This window comes from Lissotriton helveticus, chromosome 6 (assembly GCF_964261635.1).
Source record: "Lissotriton helveticus chromosome 6, aLisHel1.1, whole genome shotgun sequence".
Taxonomy (NCBI): domain Eukaryota; kingdom Metazoa; phylum Chordata; class Amphibia; order Caudata; family Salamandridae; genus Lissotriton; species Lissotriton helveticus.
In genome coordinates this window covers 1,854,822,924-1,854,844,754 of record NC_136067.1, presented here as the reverse complement: position 1 = coordinate 1,854,844,754, position 21,831 = coordinate 1,854,822,924, and the positions used below count along the sequence as shown (strand labels likewise).

The 21,831-nt window shown below is 41.4% G+C and overlaps 1 protein-coding gene across 1 annotated transcript in view; it reads right to left on the bottom strand.

The window, feature by feature from the left end:
- KCTD3 (potassium channel tetramerization domain containing 3) overlaps positions 1-21,831 on the bottom strand; it is a 339,598-nt gene that overhangs the window by 26,410 nt on the left and 291,357 nt on the right. The window contains exons 11-14 of the mRNA XM_078649783.1: positions 20,061-20,148; positions 19,835-19,951; positions 16,797-16,967; positions 10,991-11,146 (exon numbers count right to left, since the gene is read on the bottom strand). Of these exons, the coding sequence (XP_078505909.1) occupies positions 10,991-11,146; positions 16,797-16,967; positions 19,835-19,951; positions 20,061-20,148 (532 nt within the window). The remainder of the gene's footprint in view (positions 1-10,990; positions 11,147-16,796; positions 16,968-19,834; positions 19,952-20,060; positions 20,149-21,831) is intronic.

Below are 21,831 nucleotides of genomic sequence, written 5' to 3'. Positions count from 1 at the left end.
TTTAAACAAGACAAAAGGTAACTGGCTGTTCAGAATTACCATTGCAGAGACAGGCAGCCACATGAGATGCACCATAAAATCCCAATGAGAAACTAAGTAAGGGGTGAACACTGCCAGCCCTGAAACAAACTAAAAGCAATCTCTCACCCACCTTCTCATTCTCCAAAATAAATAAGGCTCCAGGCCAACATTGTCTTCCAAATTAGGATAGGCTTGCAATGTAACGTTACAACATTCAGTGCTCTCCCTTAAAGTTTGCCGTTTACACAAAAAAAGAGATTTCACTACTGTTTTATCCTTCTTACTTATGGAAGAAAAGCTGCTCATATTGGCTAAAGTACCTCAGGGTAGATTTGGTAAATGCGAGCCACAGGTTGGATAAGCCCTTGGGTAATAATAAGCAATTCTTAATAGTAGCCTTATTCACTTTGATTCCGGATTGGCACAGATCAAAAGCCATAATTTAATCTAATTTGACTTAATTCTCTAAATATGGCAAACGCAGCTATTCATGACAAATAAAATGAGAACTGCGAGGCAGTAAAAGCAACAAGCATCTACAGTTGATTTTTCTCGACCTGGAGAGAATATTTGAATAACCCCAAACTCCTGCGCCGTAACATTGCAACTTGTATACAAACAAAAGGGTTGTAGCCTTGTCGTCTGTGGGCCACAGAAGGCTCTAAAGTGCACCTATTGCCCAACATAGTTTTAGGACGAAGGCAGCAACATGGGAATCCCAGGTACCAGAAGTGTCAAACAACCCTCAAATTCGAGTAACTATACACACGGATTAGCCACTTGTTCCTGCAAGCCAGAGAGGGCACCCTAAATCTCTTGGAACCACAGGTCATAATCCGTGATTTGCTATAGGTGGTAGACAAATCTAATTCTGCCATAAAATTAACAAAAGAATCAATTAACTTCCATAGGGTGTTGGGTGTGTGGTTCAAAGGGATGGCAACGCCAGCGTACAACAGTGAAAAGCTGTGCTGCCAACTATAGGAACTTCCTTAGTAGCACTGCTTACAACAGAGCTAAATTTATTAATTTATAAAATAAAAAACAAGGAGGCTAACATGCACCCTTGCCTGACACCATGGGCAAGATTAAATTGTTCAGTAAGCTCCCCATTTCGCACGAACCAAACCTTAACCGTAAAGGTTTCATGTAAGGTATACAAGAAAAACACCAGTGCTATATCCACTCCAAATTCAATAAAATCTTCTACAACCTACAGTGATTCACACAACTAAATGCAGTGGAAAGGTCTATGACTGACAGATGCAGTGGGCAGCGTATGGTGATAGTGTACTTCCCTACAATGAGGTGCAAATTAGGGCACTGCTCAACTGTGACTGGTTTTTCCACACCCATACTGACTTGGCTGCAGGTTATTGTGTTCGGTGGTCTATACTCGCATTCTACTGAAAATCACACTTCCTATGATCTTAACTTTAGTATCAATCAGGGATATAGGTCAGTAACACTTCGAACTCGATCTGTCACCTTTGTTGAAAATCTGCGCAACTATTGAAAAGCGCCAAGTTTCAGGCAAAGGGTCAGTGAGAAGATTATTAAATGCATTAATACAACAAAAATGAAAAGTGCGCCAAGTCGTTACAAAGTTACATAGTACAGGATTTGTGGAAGAGGTGTGGCGCATCGGCCAGGGTGCCAGACTCCGAACCACAGGGTTCATGGTTCAATCCCCAGCACTGGCGACAGGTTGGTCCAGCACCATACGAATCTGGGCAATAGCTCGCTTAATCTTCCTGACGGTCCCCAGTGCCGAGACAGCTCTCCGGAGGTAGCTGTGCACTTTACAAATGCTGATATTTCAAGTTGCTAAAAAGAATAATGAGAAACGGCAACCCAAATGTTCAGGATTTGCAGACAACACCCCCAAATGCCATTGCAGACAAGTTTTTTTTCCTGAGCAAGTGTCCATTCGAAAACCAAGTCCACCAGTATATTGTGGTAAGAACTTCTTCACTTTATTTTCTGTGTTGCATTCCAAGGTCAGCAATATTACAGCCAGTCCAAACCACAAATGTAGCCAACACATGTTTCGTCTTGTGGATAATATCCCACCGACTTCCTACAAAAGGACAAACAAAACCCATAACTATGAGACAGGGAGAGAGTGCAAAGGGGATCCGGACTGGGGTGGACATATACCATGCTTTCAGGGAAAGGTAACCACTGACCAGGAGATACCTGACTTTCACACACGGTCTGACATGAGGGGGTACCATTCAGAGCTCTGGGAAAACAATTAAGACAGCAGTGCGGGTTGTGGAGGGAGGGGACCTAGTTAATTGTTCAGTTGGGTAGGGGGAGGAGGGAGGGCTAATGAAACATATGCAGCATTTCACATTTGGGCGCCGAGAGGAGACGACAGAAAAACAGACTCCAATGGAAAGGAGCCACGAGCTGGGTAATGGGATATATTGCCAATTGATAAAGCCAGAATGTATTTGTTTCATGATGTATAATGACACAGCTTGATATTAAATGCCAATAAAATCTGTTAAAACAAAAAAAACATAACTATCTAGGTTGCTTTACCTCACTGTAGTTAGTATGGTGTAAGTCAACTAAAGTAAACTTAAAGGAAAGGGAAGTCAAAGAAAATCGTGATTATGAGTAATATTGCAAAAAAAGAAAAAAAATATTAAGAGAAGAAAGGAGTAAAAACGTTTTCAATTATATACAGAGGGTCTAAGATAAATCTAGAGTACATCCCTTGTCTGGATTGTATGAGTCTGTCCATCATTTTATTCCCCTTTCTCTTTCTGGGATTTTAAAGACAGTCTAATTATGTAAACTTGGAATCTATCTGACAGATTGCAAATCACATATGGTTGACCTTTGGACGAAGCCTAGAGGGACTGTGAGTTTGGTCTCTGCAATTACAGATTATAACTACTAAGAGATTTACTATTAGAATGTTACCTGGATTTTTTTTGATCCAACTGTGACGGATTGTTGAAGGATTAAGACGATAATCACAACTAATTTACGACTGTGGACTTAGCTGAAATGTTAATGTACCTTTGACATTCTTGGATTGTAGTTAGACTGAGTTAGGCGGACATATCAATATAGTTTGCTGCTCAAGTGACAACACACGTCTTCCTGGGGTACTTATGTTATTATGATTTCTGATGCATGGATGACTTTAAACTACGATTCATGTACACCGTCTGTATTTGGGATAAGGGGTTTATATAATGGATTGTACACTCATAGCTCACTAGATAAACACATGGCAATACAGATATTTACATAAGGCATGTTGGTGCATCATGAGTACTCTCGGGAGCTAATTAAGTGTTGTGAGCCATGGCTGATAGGAATTATCAGTGGATACGATTTTTTAAACATTGAATATTTATTTTATTGTTGTCCTATTGGATTCACTACTTGGACTTCCTGATCAAGGTTTTAATTTCGAAATGGCGCGTACGAATACAGATCTCGGAATGTAATCTTCGTAGTCGGTTTATGACTACTAGTAATTACGTAATTTCATTATATATGGATGGTTAAAAATAGCGCGTATGCGAAACGCCGCTGTTCAATGAGGAGCACTCTCCCATGCAGCAGGAGGTAACACATTAACTCTTGAGCTGTATTAGTGCTTATTATGAGTTGCTTATTTTGGTCAAACTGCAGATTGGATACTTCACTGGCGGTCGCCCTTTTTTTCTAATTACATTTCCAGACGACTTGAATATAAGTTATGACTATACATAATTCATAGTCATGGGACTCTTTATTAATAGGAGAAACTTATTTGCTTTAACTTGAAAATATTAATGATCATTGGTTGCTCAGTGCACTAAATATATTCGAATGACTTGCGATATTAGAATGTGTGTCTTCGTTTAAATTGGTTTTATTTTGATTTTTCCTTAATATACCAAGTTGTGATTAAGTACTTGCTTTTTACAGAAAATCCACCATTAACTTGTCTAGCAGGACTAATTATAATAAACGACTACAGAATTATAGGTATGATACATTAGTATTTATTGATACTTGATTTGTGGTTACTTCCATTTTAACAATAAGTCTAATGATACACATTAATACCCAGGTGTTGGTGAGAAGTTATGGTCATAATTATTGACGGGGAAAATTTTCCTTTACCACGACTTATTTGGTCAGTTGGTATTATTACTTAAAATAGGGCTAAGTGGTAACTTGGAATCTTGCTACTTTTCACTTATTCACCTGCATCTGTGGTCTGCACTCTGGCACGTTGTCTGTAAGACGCACAAGGGATATACTCTAGATTTGCATTACACCCTCTGTATATAATTGAACACTTTTTTACTCCTTTTTTCTCATAATATAATTTTTATTCTTTTTTGCAATATTACTCATAATCACGATTTTCTATGACTTCCCTTTCCTTTAAGTTTACCTTAGTTGACTTACACTATACTAACTCAAGTGAGGGAAAGCAACGTAGATAGTTATGGGTTTTATATGTCCTTTTGTAACCATGAGGAAGTCAGTGAGATATTATCACCAACACGAAAATCAAGCAGGCTGCATTTGTAGTTTGGACTGGCTGTAATATTGCTGACCTTGGAATGCAACACAGAAAATAAAGTAAAGAAGTTCCTACGACAATATACTGGTGGACTTGCTTTGAATTGATTACTTGCTCAGGATAAAACATAATTTTTTTAAATACATTAGTAAGAAATCGGGCCCAAAGCTACGTTACATTTAACCAAATCAATTGGAAAACCATCAGTACCCAGAGCTTTCGACCCAAAAAATTAAAGAAATCACTGAATTTATTTCTCAATAGTAAAGGCCAATCTGGGGCGTTCCTATGTGTAATTTGCATTGTAATAATTTGGTATAGGAACTGCTGCAGAAGGGAAATAAATTGCTAAAAAGCGCCTAACCCAATTATTGGCATTTATGTTAGTAAACATCTAATTGTCCGGGGTATCCCTGGACCTACACAATTTAGGTGTGGACCAAACTACTCATGTTTTGTAGCAACAGTAAGGTGATCCCAATCACCCCGATTCAGCTCTATCTTTCGTCTCTTTAATTGTTGCTTGTATGGTTCTGTAGCACAAGCTAATTCCTGTGGTACTCTGGGTTTAGCTGATAAGGTTTCCTTGATCTAGCTATTTGTGAAAGAAAATTGGGAATCAAACCATCTAGGAACAGCTCTAGTGCTCTTAACTGGGCATAACAAACTTACTCTGGTACAAGCACACAAAGCCTCGAAATTACGCAAGATGTCAAATCCATCACTTTAGCACGTGCAAAGTTAGACCGAATAGCGGGAATGGAGTAACAAGCATACCCATCATGCACAACATCTAATATCCCATGGCTCCTAAAAGCAGTTAATGTCAAGTTTCTCAATAAGAGCCCCGCAATAGTCCAGCTGATTAGTGACAGAAGGGAGCGAGTAACACTATTTGGCACAACAGAAACAACTGAGCTTAAAGACGGTAAAGAACAAATTCCAGCCTGAACCTCGACCGAGGGACAGTAGGGACTGAACGTAAGTCAATCAGTGTCATCTAGGTCAGTAAGAATTCAAAACCGACTATTGACAGTAAATGGAGGGGCCGGGGGGGGGGGGTAACTAACTTACGAATTGAGAGTAACTGAATGAAGCACTGAGGAGGCATGCAGCTGCGGAATTGTTAGAGGTGCCGAAAGCACAGGTGCGTTGTAGAAGGGCCCTAAAGACAAAGATGTGCTGTCAATGTTCACACAACTTTACAGAAAAGTTAACATATTTCTGATAAAAGTGGGCTTGCTGAAATTTAAAATTATGGAATCACCCTGTATATCTTTTTTTGACTGGCCGATCCATCCCACTCTCCTGACCATTAGAATTTTTTAGCTGTTTGCCAGTGAGAAACCTATGTGCTTCACGGGCCAATGAAGGACTTTATTAAAAAGTTTGCTATTGGTTTCCTCAGCAGCCCTACAGAGTGCAGGTTGACCAGCCAAAACAGGGTCTGGCTGCCAGGGGAAGGTTGATGACATTAGAATTTGCTGGTCTTGTACTGTTACTGGAGTTTAACGTTTTTCCATTCACAGCGGGAGTTACTCATGAGACCCCTGCTTGCAATTCTGCTAACCCTGCATCAGACCCTGATAACAGGCCTCTGTGTGCATGCAATTGCTGTAAATGTGAAAAACTCACACCTGAAGGCATATGTTCCTTGCCATTATTAATATCCCCAGAGGAAGGCCCAATGACACCATACCTACCCATGGCTCTATCCGAACTGGCCAAGAAGCGGTCATTAAATTGGGGCACTGTGGGTAAAATAAATGTCAGGTTTGCAGTTAATGTTCCATCTTGGATAGAAGCAGAGAAGGGAGCTAGCCCAAAAGACTGATGTTGATGCAAAGCCACTAGCCGAGATTCAATTTGCATTAAATCCAATATTGGAAGCAGCTGTGACTGAAGAATCAAAGAGAATCCCTCTAACAGCCCTCTGAGTTCCTTATCATTCCCCTCCAGTTTAGTCGAACAGTCTTTCTCTAAATCAATAGTCTTTGGTGAGTGTGTCCGAGCCCCCTTTCTTTGCTTTTTGGTGCCAGGACACGTGCAAATGTTAGGGGCAAAGGTTCATGCTTTGGCTGACCTCAATTTAAGCTAACCAGAATTAATATCACTGCGGGCTTTGGTTAGTCCTGGGGGTGGAAGAATTGCTGATTGCAAGGTAGCAGCAAATAACAAGCGAGAATTAATATTTTCTCATTGATTCCTACATATTTTTGCCATTTCAATAGGAGCTTTCACTGGGAAATTTCCCCTCCTTTCAGCAGAGGTACGCTTGATTGAAAACCTTTAGATCTGCGCTTTTCCGTGGAACCTCTGTCACCGACTTTATATGGATTAATGGGATACTGAAATGAGGGCCCTTATGCAAAGTTAGCTTTTTTTTTTTTTTGCAAGACCCTACTTTCATTGACAATGGAATTAGGTCACTTGTGATTCTCTTTTCACAGTATTGCTGAACAGATCCATGACAATTCTTAAATCATGTCTAGACATATTTCCCACTGCCATACATAGTACATTAGAATCACTAGGCATACTGTTTTCAATGAAAAATGATTAGATGTTGATTTGGTTTTCTCCATTTTACTTTTTCCAAATTATTAGTGGCAATCACAAAACACACAGTTAATTTTACCACTGAGCCTTTATCAGAGGTAACGTTGTATTTTATTATCTCTTGTCTTTTTAGACGACTGCCCCCATCCCCCATCCCCCGACACCTAACACCTCCCTCAGAGTAAACAGGTTATTTAGAGTTTGGAGGAGCAGAAGTTCTACCGTAAATAACCACTTCACCTGCCCTACCAAATTCAATACTATTACAGGTCAGGAAAAGCAGTGGGTTTCCACCTGGTGAATCTCAGATGGTTCTGCCGGCTTAAACCTTGACCTAGTGGTCCAAACATCACAAAACTACTAGGTCGCACTGATGCTCACCCCCACCCTATTTATTGAGGGTACCCGTAACTTGGTAGGGAAAAATCACAAAGGTCTACGCATAGGGAGACAACTCTCATATGTTTTAGTTTTTTAAACAAATTCCTGTTTTTGTAATTTGTTATAAAAATAAACTTTGCTTAGCACGTGCATCACTTGACAAAGGATCAGTTCTTTCAATGGAGCTGCTGCAGCGGTGCCTCCACTGAAGCCATGGAGATCCCCGCATGCCTGCAGCGTGCCTCTATGTATGGCAGGCAGTCCTCTGTAGGTGAGTGACAGCCATGGTCTACATTCTTTAGGATTTTACTGGAAAGGAACATGCAGTAGCTCAGCTAAATCATTGGCCATATTTGATACCAGCTTGCATCAAAAAAAAATGTGTTATGTTTAGAACAGCATCTGTTTTGATCCTGAGTTTATTTTCTCTAACCAGTTTTGAAGGATATTTACTGTTCCTCCCTGTTGCACCCTCCAGCCTTCTTCTGGGTTTGAGCCTTAGAGGTTGTTGCAAAAGCTCAGATTTGCAGCATAGACATGTTTCCTTCTCTTTCATGTTTAAGCAGCCGTGACTTTCACATTTGTCCCTAACAAACATGCTCAATATATTTTTTGATATATATTCTACGTTTTTGAAAATTCACCATATAAACTGAAACCAGATTTTACTCAGAAACAGTGTCACAAACAAATGCCAAACATCTAAACCTGCTATTTATTGCATTTGAGCTCATGTTCTGAGGACCCAGTCATTGTTCTTCACATGGCATAAATGAGCAGATTCTCGAAGTTTTTGTGGCAGATCAATCCAGATGAAATCTGTGACTTGATACGTGATATACTGCAATACTTGTGACTACAACGGTCTGTCAACCTACTGGGTACAGAAAGAAATATGAATGTAATTTTGAGCAAGATAAGCTCCATATCATGGAGAGATCTACATCAGAATTAATATGTACTTTCGGTTCTTTGATCCCACCAGTATCAAACTGTTGACGTGCCCCTATGTTAGATCTGGGGGTCTCTAGTTGGCCATGCTATTCACCTTTGTCCAAATAGGGGCCCTTACTTCTACGTCAGGATAAGGGAATTACACTCCTTAATAACCCCTGCTCACCCCCCTTGGTAGCTTGGCACGAGCAGACAGGCTTATCTCAGAGGCAGTGTGTTAAGCATTTGTGAATATACACAGTAATACAGTGAAAACACTACAGATGGACACAACACAGGTTTTATAAAAATAAGTATACTTTATATAGACTTAAACACAAGACAACAAATGACAAAAATCCACAATACGCCACTTAAGATTACTTAAAAGATGGTTAAAGTCTCTTAGTTCAAGTTGCTGGTAGATGCGACAAAGTTCTCAACAAAGTACCTGGATGTGTAACGCAAAGTAAACAAAAGGCTTGCAAAAAGGGAGATGCGTCGGTTCCGTGACCCGGGGGAACGGTTGCGTCCTTCCTCAATGCTTGCGCTGAGTAGGGGACTCATCGTGAGCCTTAGCGGTGTGGGGGTGATGCATAGATTCTCGGCCTGCGGGCCCGTTGCGGTGCGCAAGCTGGCACCTTGAAGCGATGTGATGATCCGGTTGCGGCAATGCGATGACGATGACGCCCTGGCAGCCTTGCGACGACTCTGTACTTTGGAGCCACGACAGGCCCTGTGACACGCTTCTCCAGTGATGCTATGGCGACTCTCACAATTGCGTCCTGCTTCTCCGGGGATGCGACAGCAGACAGCTTCGATGAACACACGCTTCCAGGGAGATGCGGCGAAGGCTCGCTTCTCCAGCGATGCGATGATTTCAGCTGCGGCGGCGACACGCTTCTTCTCGATGCGTCGCGCTTCCAGGTCCCAGCGGCACGCAAGTGTCTGGAGTCAGAATTCCCAGCAAGGAAATTCAGGAGGGAGCTGGAGGTGAAGTCTTTTGTCCCTAGACTTCAGGAGGAGGCAAGCACAGTTCAAGCCCTTGGAGAATATTCTGTAGATGAAAGTCCTTACAACGTTCCTTCTCCTTTCCCTTGGCAATGAAGCAACCACTGCAGGCCAAACCGGCAAACAGCACACTGGCAGAGGGGCAGTCCAAACTCCTGCAGCTTCCTTTGTTCTTCTCCTTGGCAGAAAGGTTTCTTGTTCCAGAAGTGATCTAATTTCTTGGGATCAGGGTCCCAATATTTATATCCCAAAATCCTTTGTTCTCTGAAGGCAGAGAGGCCTCTGCCTAGCCCAAATCAGTTCCTGAGCACTTTGTTTACATGACTCTCTTCTTCCTTTCACTGTGCAGGGCAGAGACATCAGCCGCCCCACAGGAGGTGGAGCCAGCACAGGGGAGGGAAGATACAGCTGTGGAGCAGTCTGTTGACATGATTCCTCCTCTCCTTTCTTAATGGAGGGCAGAGACATCAGACAAGCCACAGGAGGTGGAGCCAGCATTGTAGAGGGAAGGCCCAGCCCTATTCAGGTTCCAGGTGCAACTCCTCCCTCCCATCTAGATGCAGATCTCTCTATTCACCCCTGGCCTGCCCCAGCCTGTCTCCTGGAATCCCCCAGCCCTGACACTCACAAACCCAGACAAGGAATACATAACCCAGCAGACGCAGGCTCAAATGGTTAGGCAAGCAAATACCTGCTTTCTAAAAGTGGTATTTACAAACACAGAATATTAAAATAAACTTCACTAAAATATGTATTTTTATTATTCTGAGTTCAGGCATACTAAATTCGAATTTCTATCATGTTCCCTGAGTCAGTTAGGATTATAAGAATGTAATAATCTAACTGCCCATTCTGGCCTAAGGGGAACAGCTAGCCTTCAATAGTGAAAAACGAAAATGACTGTAACTCACTATTAGAACATGTTACACACATCAGAGCATGTCCTACCGTATACTTACAATGCACCCTGCCCTTGGGCCTACTATAGGAGTGTCTAACATGAAACAAAGGGAAGGTTTAGGGACTGGCAAGTGGGTGCACTTGGCCAAGTCGACATGGCAGTGCTGGACTGCACACAGGCCTTGCAATGGCAGGCCTGAGACACACTTTACAAGCTGCTTCTGTGGGTGGCACAACCAGTGCGGCTAGCCCATCAGCAGCATTTGATTTACAAGCCCTGGGCACACATGGTGCACTGTACTAGGGGCTGACAGGTAAATCAAATAACCCAATCATGGAATAACCAATTAGTATATTAATTAAACATAGGGAGCACTTTGCACTGTGGCACTGATTAGCAGTGGCACAGTGCCCAAAGCATAAATCCAGCAAAAACATATAGGAGGCAATCCGTCAAAAATGGAAGGGAGACTCACGCCAATGATACCAGGTCTAACACCCTAAAAATTATTACCATTTTTCCATGGTGAACTCATAGAAATTGAACTATCATATTTGTTTAGTCAGGAGGCTGATGACAAGAACGTTTGCAAGTTTTCATCAATGTCCTCTGATAAACTACAAAAGGTATTTACCTACCTATGTCATTTCCGGAGGAATAGCTGCTGTGACTCTCTGTTTCCTCCAAGGACAATATTTTGAAGGAAGCTAGAGGAGTTGATCCAGGCTGGGTAGAAATCATCCCTCGGAAACGCGTCACTGTCCATGTACGCACATGGTTATTATCAGCGCAAACTAGAAAGAGAAAACAAAGGTACAGACAATTAGAATAATCAAATAATCAAATAAAGACATATATCTGAATGTTACACAGGTCTGTTGCCTTGGTAATGATCAAAGCAGGTATGGGCCATTCTGGCCAAATACACCTAGACCCAGATTATAAGTGGTCCTGTAAATCCAGATACTTGCTGAAACTACATGAAATTATGAGTTGATTGATATTCGCTGCAAATCCCCCCAGTGAAAAAAACATATAAATTAAGATACCCAATCAACTGTTGTAAGACTCCAATTGGCAGTACAGTTGACTTCATGAAACTCCCCAAAAACATTTATTACTTGAATAATAGATAGCCAGGTGCAAAACTCAGACATCTTAAATAACTTTCAAGAATCATGAACGTCAGCTAATTTAATGATCACTAAGGAATATTTCTAGATATGTTTTGGATGACCAAGTGGTAACGCCTTTCAATTAAACAACAAGCCAATGGTTTCAAGAAGGCACAAACGAACAATTTAATTACTTTTGGTAATGCTCTTTCTGGTGAATATTGTAACTGAAAATACTTCACCTTTTGAATTCCACCAGGCACTAGGCTGGATCTAGAAATATTTCCAGCAATTGCTCCTACATTCTGGTAGGTGGTACAATTGGGCTATGCAGCAGCCTCATCTTGTCTCCGGAAGTGACATCGCGAAATGCGTACATAGGTGCCACACTTCCATACTGCTCACAATGCATTTTGTAGCCTTATACTTGGAGTATCAGAAATGGACTGAGAACTGTGACATTGTGCAGAATCTAACATGGAACCTTATCAATACCTAGTCGTTCTCTCCACAGAACAAGGAAGGTTTGCAGTAAGGAATATAAACTTAGAGCATCCACCAGAATGGGCTTAAGGCCCTCACGAGGCTCCTTTTTGGTCAAGGCATAGCTCTTTTTGTATGCATAGAATACGCCATCTGGATTAAGTTAATTTCTGCACTGTTCTTCCCTTCTTAACACGAAAGAACACCACAAAACATTGATCATGCACACAGTGCTCCATATGCAATCGATATAGAAGCCAATGGCCCTCTTTGGCACCAACCAGTGTAGCCTCTCCTTCTGAGAGAGATGTGGCAGCGAGCAGTCGTGGAGCCTGATGGATTGTACCACATGCAAAGGTAGCAATACTTTTGGCAGAAAAGAGTGTAGAGTCCAAAGCAACAACTTGTCTGGAAAGAAATGGGTATATGACGACTGCATTAACAGAACCTGCAATTCACTGACATAGTGTTTGGAAGTCATCACAATAAGAGTTTTGAGGGTCAGTAGCCTCAAAGAGCAGCTAAGCGTAGACTCGAAATAAGAGCACATTAAGATAAGAACCAAATTAGGGACCCATAAGAGCCGATTTTAATTTAACAAAAAAATTGTTCTAAACATTATGACCATTTCTACACTAAAATGACACCACACCTTTGGAATACTGTATTTTACAGCGTTTGGTAACTAGGCTCAAACTCGGGCTCAACTCCTCCTTATTTTGTAAAGCAGCCTTGATGTGTGTTTTCACTTCTCCTCTCATCGCACGTAGCAAAAAAAGCATCACTATAATGCTCTGTGTGGAGACACTGTTCTTGAGGAATTCGAAGGAAGCCATTTCTACATTCAAGGCTCTTCCCATCAACTACACTCTTAATTCATTACTTCCACTGTTTTTGTAGCTAGATTTGCACTGCCATATCTGGTCATGTTAAATCAGAATAAGGCACATTAATATTCAATTAGGGGATAGTTCTAAAATGGTGGCAATAGGGGACTTCATATAATTCAGAAATGTGATTTGTTCATCTTTGCTCACCTTATGCTAGTTGTGCGATTTCCATGAATTTTTATTGAGAATGTGTCTATAAATGCCAGAGCATTTGGAGACGAGCCAGTCTTTTGATTACCCGACTTTGGAGACTGAACCCTTGTTGGTTTGTCTCATACTTTTGTCTTGACTTCATGCCATTTTTGTACTGTATCTGATTGAGCCTTATGCTACTTCCTTGTGCTTAATTACCAAACATTTCTCATTAACCATATATTTTTTCCTTCTGTATTGATCCTTAATTTTAAAAGACACCTTCATGGTTTCACCGGGCTCTATCCTTTTCGATTCAAAACGTATTAATTGATTAAGATGATTCATTTGCTATCAAAAGAGTTATCCGTTTGGACACTGACTCGTGTTCTTCAGGTTAACACAGTCTGCAATCCTGCTTAGCGCTTTATTTTAGATTATCTGATTAGGTAGCCTCAACAGTGTCACTGCAGTACAACAAAAGAAACAAGACGAAATATACACAAATTGCTTTAAAAAACACATCACAACTATGACGTGCATAGAAAGGCCTGATCTAGCAAATGCAAAAAGGTCGAGATTACAGACAAATAACATTTAATGGTGCCTGGCAATGCTTTGTTGGTTGAAAGAGGGGGAAACGGAAGAGTATCAGATCTCTTTGGCTGAAGCAGACTGACCTGCTAGTCTTCGCACCAGGCCACAAACTTTGACCAGAGGCCAACATAGATTGATTTTGGAGACAAGTGGGGAGAGGCCAAACTTAACTCTGCAGGAAGATCAAATCCACTCAGTTATTACAGCTCAATATTCATGCATGGAGGAGTAGGTTTGGGTGTAGCACTCTCCCTCGTTGTTTGGAATGCAGGCCTGTCTGAACAGGGAGACAGAGTGGGGGGCATTTGAGCAGAATCGGCAGGATCCGAGCCCAGTCCGGGGCTATGAATATTTGCTGCACATGGTCCCTCCTGACCATCTTCAGAACACAGGGAAGCAACGGCAAAAGCAGGAATGGAATGCATCTCCAAGGGAACCTTGAGGCGGTAACTCTAGAGCGCAAAAAGCTCGACAATAAGTATTCTTGGAGGTAGCAAAAAATATTCTACCATGAACTGCATTCCGTTGCAGACGCCACTTTTGGTCAGCTAGAGAGCGCCTACTGATCTCTTTAACCCTCGCATTTAGGGACCCTGCCAGATGGTTGAAAGTCAAGGAAACTCCTTGAAGGTCCAGCCAGGAACACAGCCTCAGCACCTCCTGGAACAGCACGTGTAGTTTCTTTATTCATCCACAAAGGTACCCTCAGACTGACTGCTACTGACCATATGGAGTTATGATATTCACCATGTATTTGTGTGTTTTTTTAAGGATCCACACCCACTCAATTAGAGGCATCCTTCATCATCGGATCCCATATTAGTATCCTAGAAACCAGGATGGAAACAATCTCAGTCAAAGGAGCACTTTATTTCTTTTTAGGGTCAAGTGTAGGATAAAAATACCTAGGGATTTCCCCAGTATTTCTTTATTTTGGGTGACCCTGGTATGGAAAAATAAATACATTTGGATGATCGTAGATATAATTATCCTGGCATTCGCTTAGTCACATGTTTTAGTCATTTATGGGGGCCACCAGGGGTCCACAGCTTTCATCAGGACTGCTAAAAACCACTATGCTTATGTTGCAGTCTTCTAATCCCTACTAGTCTGGGGTGTTTGGGTGTAGGAATACTTTGGTTTGGCTATAGAAATACGCAGGTTGCTTTTGGGCGCAGACATTGTTTTAGTCTTGGTGCGCTCGGACATACATTTTGTTTGCTCTGCTTTGCCCTGTTGTGGTGGCTGAGAGACTTGGTTCAAGGTGACCCTTTTTGCCCTTGTGAGCCGTGTAGAGGAGTCACTTTGTGATAGCAGTGCTCTAGTTGATCCTAGGAGGATAATGAATACTCCTATTAAAGAAAGGATGTGACACAGATGTGCCTTTGAGGGACTGTAACCTGTTCCACTCTTATTTTTATTGTTTTATTATCGTTTTTAGTTGAAACTTTGTTGACAGATATTGTATTTATGATGAGGTTTATGGGCGGAGGCACTGTTTTAGTCTTGCCGTGACCGTACTTACATTTTGTCTACTCTGATTTGTTGTGGCAGCAAAAGCCTGCATTTGAGGCCACCATTTTCCCCCTTGTGGGCCATTTTGAGATGCCACTTGGTCACAGCAGCACTCTAGTTGAACCTGGGAGGGTAATGAATATTCCCCTAACAAGTAGGGCCACGGCACAGATGAGCGCAATAGGGGTGCCACTGGACACCAAATGTGTGTCAAAGGCAAGCATTTAAGATACTCCATTCAGGAATGATATAATCTAAGACCCAGGCCAGATTGTAGGCACAAGCCTTCACCAATATGCTACCAAGGATTGCAGCGAGTGCACAATATCTCTTCCCACCTGGGAAACAGCAGAATTGTGTGAGGTCATAGGATTAATCTTGCTATAACTGACTGATTAATGTATGTAATTTGCATAGGAAAGCTCTTCATATACATAGTTCTCTCAGTGAGGAGAAGCTTGATATCCTATTTTTAACGGAAACATGGTTGAACAAATCAGCCCCAGACATTGTGCTTGGTTTCGCAGAGGGCTATTCCTGTGTGCATGCTGATAGAATAGAACATTGAGGTGGGGGAGTTTTCATTGTTTTTAAGAATAGTTTTAGATGCTCTACTTTTGTGCTACCTGGTCTTAAAGGAGCTCAAGCTTTAGGGTTTTGAATTGTAATTTCCTCATAGTTATCTAAGTTATCATAGTGAGGTGTTTGAATTAAGTGCATTTGTGTACTGGAAGCCAGTGTAGTTCAATGTGAGTTTTGTGTGGGATGTTGAGGATGAGTCTGGCTGCAGAGTTCTGGATGGTCTTTAGTCTTCTGGTGAGTTGCTTGGTGATCCGAGCGTAGAGGGTGTTCCCATAGTCAACTTGCTAGAAACTAGGGCATGAGTGACAGTTTTTCTTGTGTTGCGTGGGAGACATTTGAGGATCTTCCTCAGCATCTTCAGGGTGTGGAAGCATGATGCAGTGACAGCATTGACTTGTGCAGCCATGTCCAGTTTGGTGTTGATGATTATTTCTAGGTTCTGGGGGTAGGTCCAAGTGTGGCTGGCCACCTTTTGGAGTCCCATGGTGAGGTGTTCTCACATTGTTCCATAGCAATACTAAGCAAAGATTTGAGTCGTTGGAAGAATGACAAAGTTGAAGACCTGGGGTCGTTAAAAAGGCCAAAAGCGTTGGGGGTGGACCTGTAGCTCCATGTTGAAGGATGTGGAAAGAAAGGAACCAACATTAGTGCTCAGGAGTGGCACATATATGCTGCTCAACTCCTTCACTTCTGGGGCAATAAATAAGCCTGCAGAGCCATACAGCATAATCATCTTGCTGGACCATTGCTGGAAGAATTCTTGGATCCAGTCTGGCACCTGGGGATGTTCAGAAGGTGAGGAATCTGCTGTTAGAAGTATCCACCACAATAAAGAGGTATGGATGAAACACCAGGTAAAGAGGAAGAAGAGGACTGCTGCACTTGCTGAAAGACATGGCCTCTACCACCACTCTTGACCCCTGAAAATCCACAGAATTTTGGGTACTGCTGGTCGAAATTTCGTGTGTATTCTAGAGTGCTTTATATCGGGGTACAGACTAGTGCATGGCACCCTTCTACTCTGCTTATAAATGGCACTGAGGGCAGTATAGCATCTCTCTTGAAATACATCAAACAGTAGAGGAAATAATACAAAGGATAAAATATTACTACAAATTGACCTAAGATACCTGATACGAGGTGCTTCTCAGAGAGCATGATCTTTGTAACAGGACTTCGATGTACTGTGAAGGTTTGGAAAAGCTGAGGGCCGGACCCAACTGTCTCCGGGTGCTGAACTATCACTCTCACCGCCCCTGAGCTGGTACCATAGGCAATTTCAATCCAGTTACCACTCACACCTGCAGAAACCAAACACAGTAAGAACAATGCAATATACTATTTTGAAGAATTGTTATACTATTTTGAAGAATTTATAACTTGTAAGGCTTTAGCTACTTGGCACCAAGAATCAACTTTGAAATATACAACCGTACTGTACCTCACATGAGCAATTATTTTCTAGGAAATACACAAATACAGATATCTGGACCTTAATCACAACTGCCTTGTAAAATTCTGACACCTGAGCAAACTACGGTTTACAAGGGTGTCGACAGATTTTCCCCTCACTAAAATTGCCTAAATTTAATGGGTGATAAATGCTCGGTAAAGACCAGTACATGAGTATTTTGGTGCAGAAAGCATCAACATCTGCATGTTATGCCCCATTCTCAAGGGGAAACTCATAATTCGAGTCATGCATCGCTTCCAATAAGTAAATAAATAAACATTAGGGTATTGTTTTTTATCGAGTGTGATAAATAATGCACAATTACTCAGACACTTATCGTTGAGGTCTTCATCTCTGATAAATGATATGTTACACATACAGTCAGGGTGGCTGAGCACCTGAGTCATCAGCCAATAATTTTTCATCAATTAGTCAAGCATCTTTAAACAGATAAAATATGTTTTTAAAAAACACTAGGGGCCAAATGTAGGTAGCCTAATACCGGTCGGTAACGGCCGAAATTACCGAATTTCGGTGGTTACCGACCGGTATTAGGCATTTCAGATGTAGGAGGCCAAATTGAAGGATTCGGTAATTTACCGAATCGGTAATTTAAGGAATCGGTAAATTACCGAATTCTTAAAATACTGATTCTGTAAATTACCGAATCCTTAATGTAAGGAGCACTCAAATGAGTGCTTTTCTCATTTCAGAATTCGTTATTTACCACCAACTACAAGTTGGTGGTAAATATCGAAAACTGTTAAAAAAGCAATTTTTAGCAATTTTTAACAGTGCCATGTGGCAGACATACATGCCCTTAGGGCATGTATGTGTGCCACTTGTGCACCCATGCACTATTCAGGGGTGCAATAGGGTGTCAATGTGACACCCTGCAACCCTTGTAAGTCTTCCACCTATTACCGATTCGGTATTTACCAAATCGGTAATTCTCATTCATTCCTATGGGCCTTCAGGCCCATAGGAATGAATGGGAATTAAGGAATCGGTATTTACCGAATTGGTAATTACCGAATTTTACCGAATTGTTTCCTACATAGCATTTACCGATTCTAAAATACCGAATCTGTAAAATTCTGTATTTTAGAATCGGTAAATGTAGATTACCTACATATGGCCGTAAATTTTCTATAAACATAAATATACTTAAATATACTTCCGTCACCTTTTAACAGAACAGTGCCTTTTGTCCTTATGTCGCTTACCTTCACTTTCAATCGATACGGCCAAAATACTCCACTTATTTTGACTTTCTTGTTTTTTCCGAATGCAAGTACTGTTCATCAACATTTCTGTCACCAACCCACCTACTTAAACTACTATAGTCCAGAGATTCAAAGTTGCACTGTACCGGGGTAATGGTAAAATTGCAAGCAATTTTACTGTTTTTGTGTGGTAATTTCACGCCAGTACAGTGCAGTTTCAAATAAGACCAAATCGAATTAGAATTTATAGTGTGGGACTGATTTTTATGGTCAGAAAACCACATGGAATTCACCATTCCATGTGATTTCACCACATGTATTTACCACATGCTCTTAGCAGGTGGTAAATATACATGCAGGCCTGTGGGAGAATTGGGGGTGTAGAGGAGGCAAGATGAAAGGGTTTTTTTCTAGCAGGGGGATCATTGTATGCTCATCCCGGTTAGAAAAAAATGCAGAATGAGGTTTAGCTGCTGCTGCCAAAGACTCATACAATTTTTCCAGAGGGAATAATCCACTGGAAAAATCGGGTATGCTTCTCCCGCACCCGGTAAAACTGGGTGTAGAAAAGCTGACCCACTGGGACTCAGGCGCAGCTGAATTCCATGAGAGAATCCACTCCATCTGACTCCAAATCAGCCACTATATCTGCAAGCAGAAGAGCAAGTAAATCATCTCTAATGGTCTGATTCTTTGACCACACGTGTGGAATGTTGCCTATCTGACCACACCTGGGCCTGCCCCGCCGCTTTTTTTGGTGGAGGTTGTTAACTAGTTCTTCTAATATACCTAGTATTTTCTGCAATCACTCGAAGACCAGTTTCTGCCATGCACAGTAATCATATCAGAATTCCTTCATTATAGTGTCTTCTTGTTAGGAAGGGGTCCTCACTACAAACCTCAGATTGACAGTACACTTTGTTGATTTCCTTTCTGTGCAAGAGTGTCCCTGTTCGTTGTATATTCTGTAGAAATATTTGCATTTGTAAAACAACACAACACTGGTTTCTCACGTGCCGAGTCCAGCTGAAGCTCCCACATGGCTGTCTGTAGAAGCCAGGTGCTTCTGTAAGCCAATAAACTCTGCAAGTGGGGGCAGCAAACACCATAATACATAAATGAGTTATGTGGGGAGGTCTTGCTCACCCTAAAGCACCAACATTCATCAGCATAAGGAATCCGTTCTTGTGTTATGTGGTGTAAGAATATCAAATCACCCAGCAAAATCCATCTTACCCAGAGGGGGGGTTCAAGATATGAGCAAAGATTCTGGCAGAGATGTGTTATACCAGAAGGGCTTTCGGGATAAATCTACTTTAAGTAATAATTATTAACTATTTTGGCACATCGTTTATGCTATCTTTTTCAAATATTTTGATTTTACAATACTCTCTTTATACATCACCCCAGAGACAGTATTTGCATTTTTATATAATTATTTTAAACAACTTCCTATCGGAAGCACTGCTATATATGTTATTGCACTAACTTGTTTTCGGAGTCAGATAGACGCTGAGAGCGGTTATTGCATCATTCGAGGGGTCGTGATAGAGTTCTGTCACCAGAAGATCATTGTCCTTCATTCGCAGGGGAAATTTCTGCATATCTGGAAACAAAGCAGAAAATAGAGTACATGTGAAAAGAATACAGCCAGCACCCACACATGGTTATCACAAGTTGCCACCCATAAACTATAATAGTTTTGGTAACCTTACCTATGTAATATATAGATCCATTGTTACAGCCCAAAAGTAGAAAGGAGCCTGCGGTATCATAACTAGTTATAGGTACAACATCCTGAACCTGGAGGGATGTGAAATAAATACGTTGTATTATTTTTACAATAGACTTGTTGTAGGCATTCTGTGCTAATCATTTAATAATTGCAGGCAAGTGAACAAGAATTGGCGCTCTTGAGGCGAGTCACCACAGTGCAGCTTTGAATGTATGTGAGTCTTTATACACTGCTTAGATTACTTGTGAGAGCTAATAATATTCTAGTTCTTCTATTACAAGTAGGAGCATAACTAAATTAAAACTAAACTGAGGCCCATTTTTTCTTCTGATACGATACTGAGATTTTCTTTGGACAGTAAAGTTAAACCTACCAGTTTCATGAACAAGCACAGTAAATTAGTCAGGTTTTAATGTAATAACGTTTGCAAACATAGGCGTGCACAAATGCACTTAAAACTATTTCTTCCTTGTCTCAGTGCACCCTGTTTTTGCACAATCATTGTAAATATCCTTATATTATTCACCAAGCTTTCAGTGCTCCATGTCACCGCCATCACAAACGGAGGGAATAAAAAAAGATAAAAACATTAAAGCCACAGTATGGAGCTGTGGGGTGCCACTCAGCACATAAAGAAAATGCAATAGTAAAATGCCACATTAGGTGTGAAAGATGTGCACCACTGTGAACACACATTACTTCGAGCACGCTGCAGCAAACAATCATCGCACTTGGTGCATCATCGCCGTGTGTGGAAATCTTTTAAAGAGCATAATATGCACATTTATACGCAAAAGCATATCTTAGTGTACACTCATTTGGGTGCACATTCACCTCTGCTGTAAGTTAAGTAAAACTGCAGAATCACACTGAGAACCCTTGGTTCAACATCAATGTTTGCTCAATTCCTGAATTTGCTTTTCAACTTTCACTGTACGATTCTGAATTCTCTTTAATTTTGCTAAGACTTAAGCTAGCAGGTCAGGGTGCACACTCTTTCAGTTCATAAAACCTTCGACTCATTGTTTTTAAATGCTGTGCCCCAAAACAGTAGCAAACGGACATTAGTATCAACTCCTTTAGCTGGATATGCAAGCACAGGAACTCTCTTCTGAGGTAGATACAATGAGGTGGGTTGGACGGTTAGACTTGGAATCCTTTGCGTGGTTTACCCTGACTTTTTGCCTCTACCGCCTGCATTTTTTACTGTATGCTGGATTTCGTTTTTGCTGGCACTGATACTTTGGGGATTTTGCCACTGCTGATAGGTGTCCAAGTGCTCCCTGTGTAAATTGTGATTACGATCAGTTATCCAGGATTGCCATATTTAATTTACTGGTACGTCCCTAGCAAAGTGCACTGTGTGTACCCAGGGCCTGTTAATCAAATGCTACTAGTGGGCCTGCAGCACTGATTGTGCCACCCAACCCAATAGACTTTCAAATGTGTCTCAGACCTGCCACTGCAGTGTCTGTGTGCGCAGTATCTACGCCATGTCCACCTTCCCATGCCCTAACCTTCCTTTTCTTACATGCAAGTCACCCCTAAGGTAGTCCAAAGGTACCCGCACGGGCAGGGTGCAGTGTATGTTCAAGGTTGGGCATGTCCTGGTGTGTCCTATATGTCCTGCTAGTGAAATACTGTGTATTTCGTTTTATCGTTATTGCAAGTTCTAGCTCTCCCATAGGCTTTCATTGAGGTTACACTGTAACAATTTACATATGTAACTTTCAATTGGAAAAAGCTAGAGA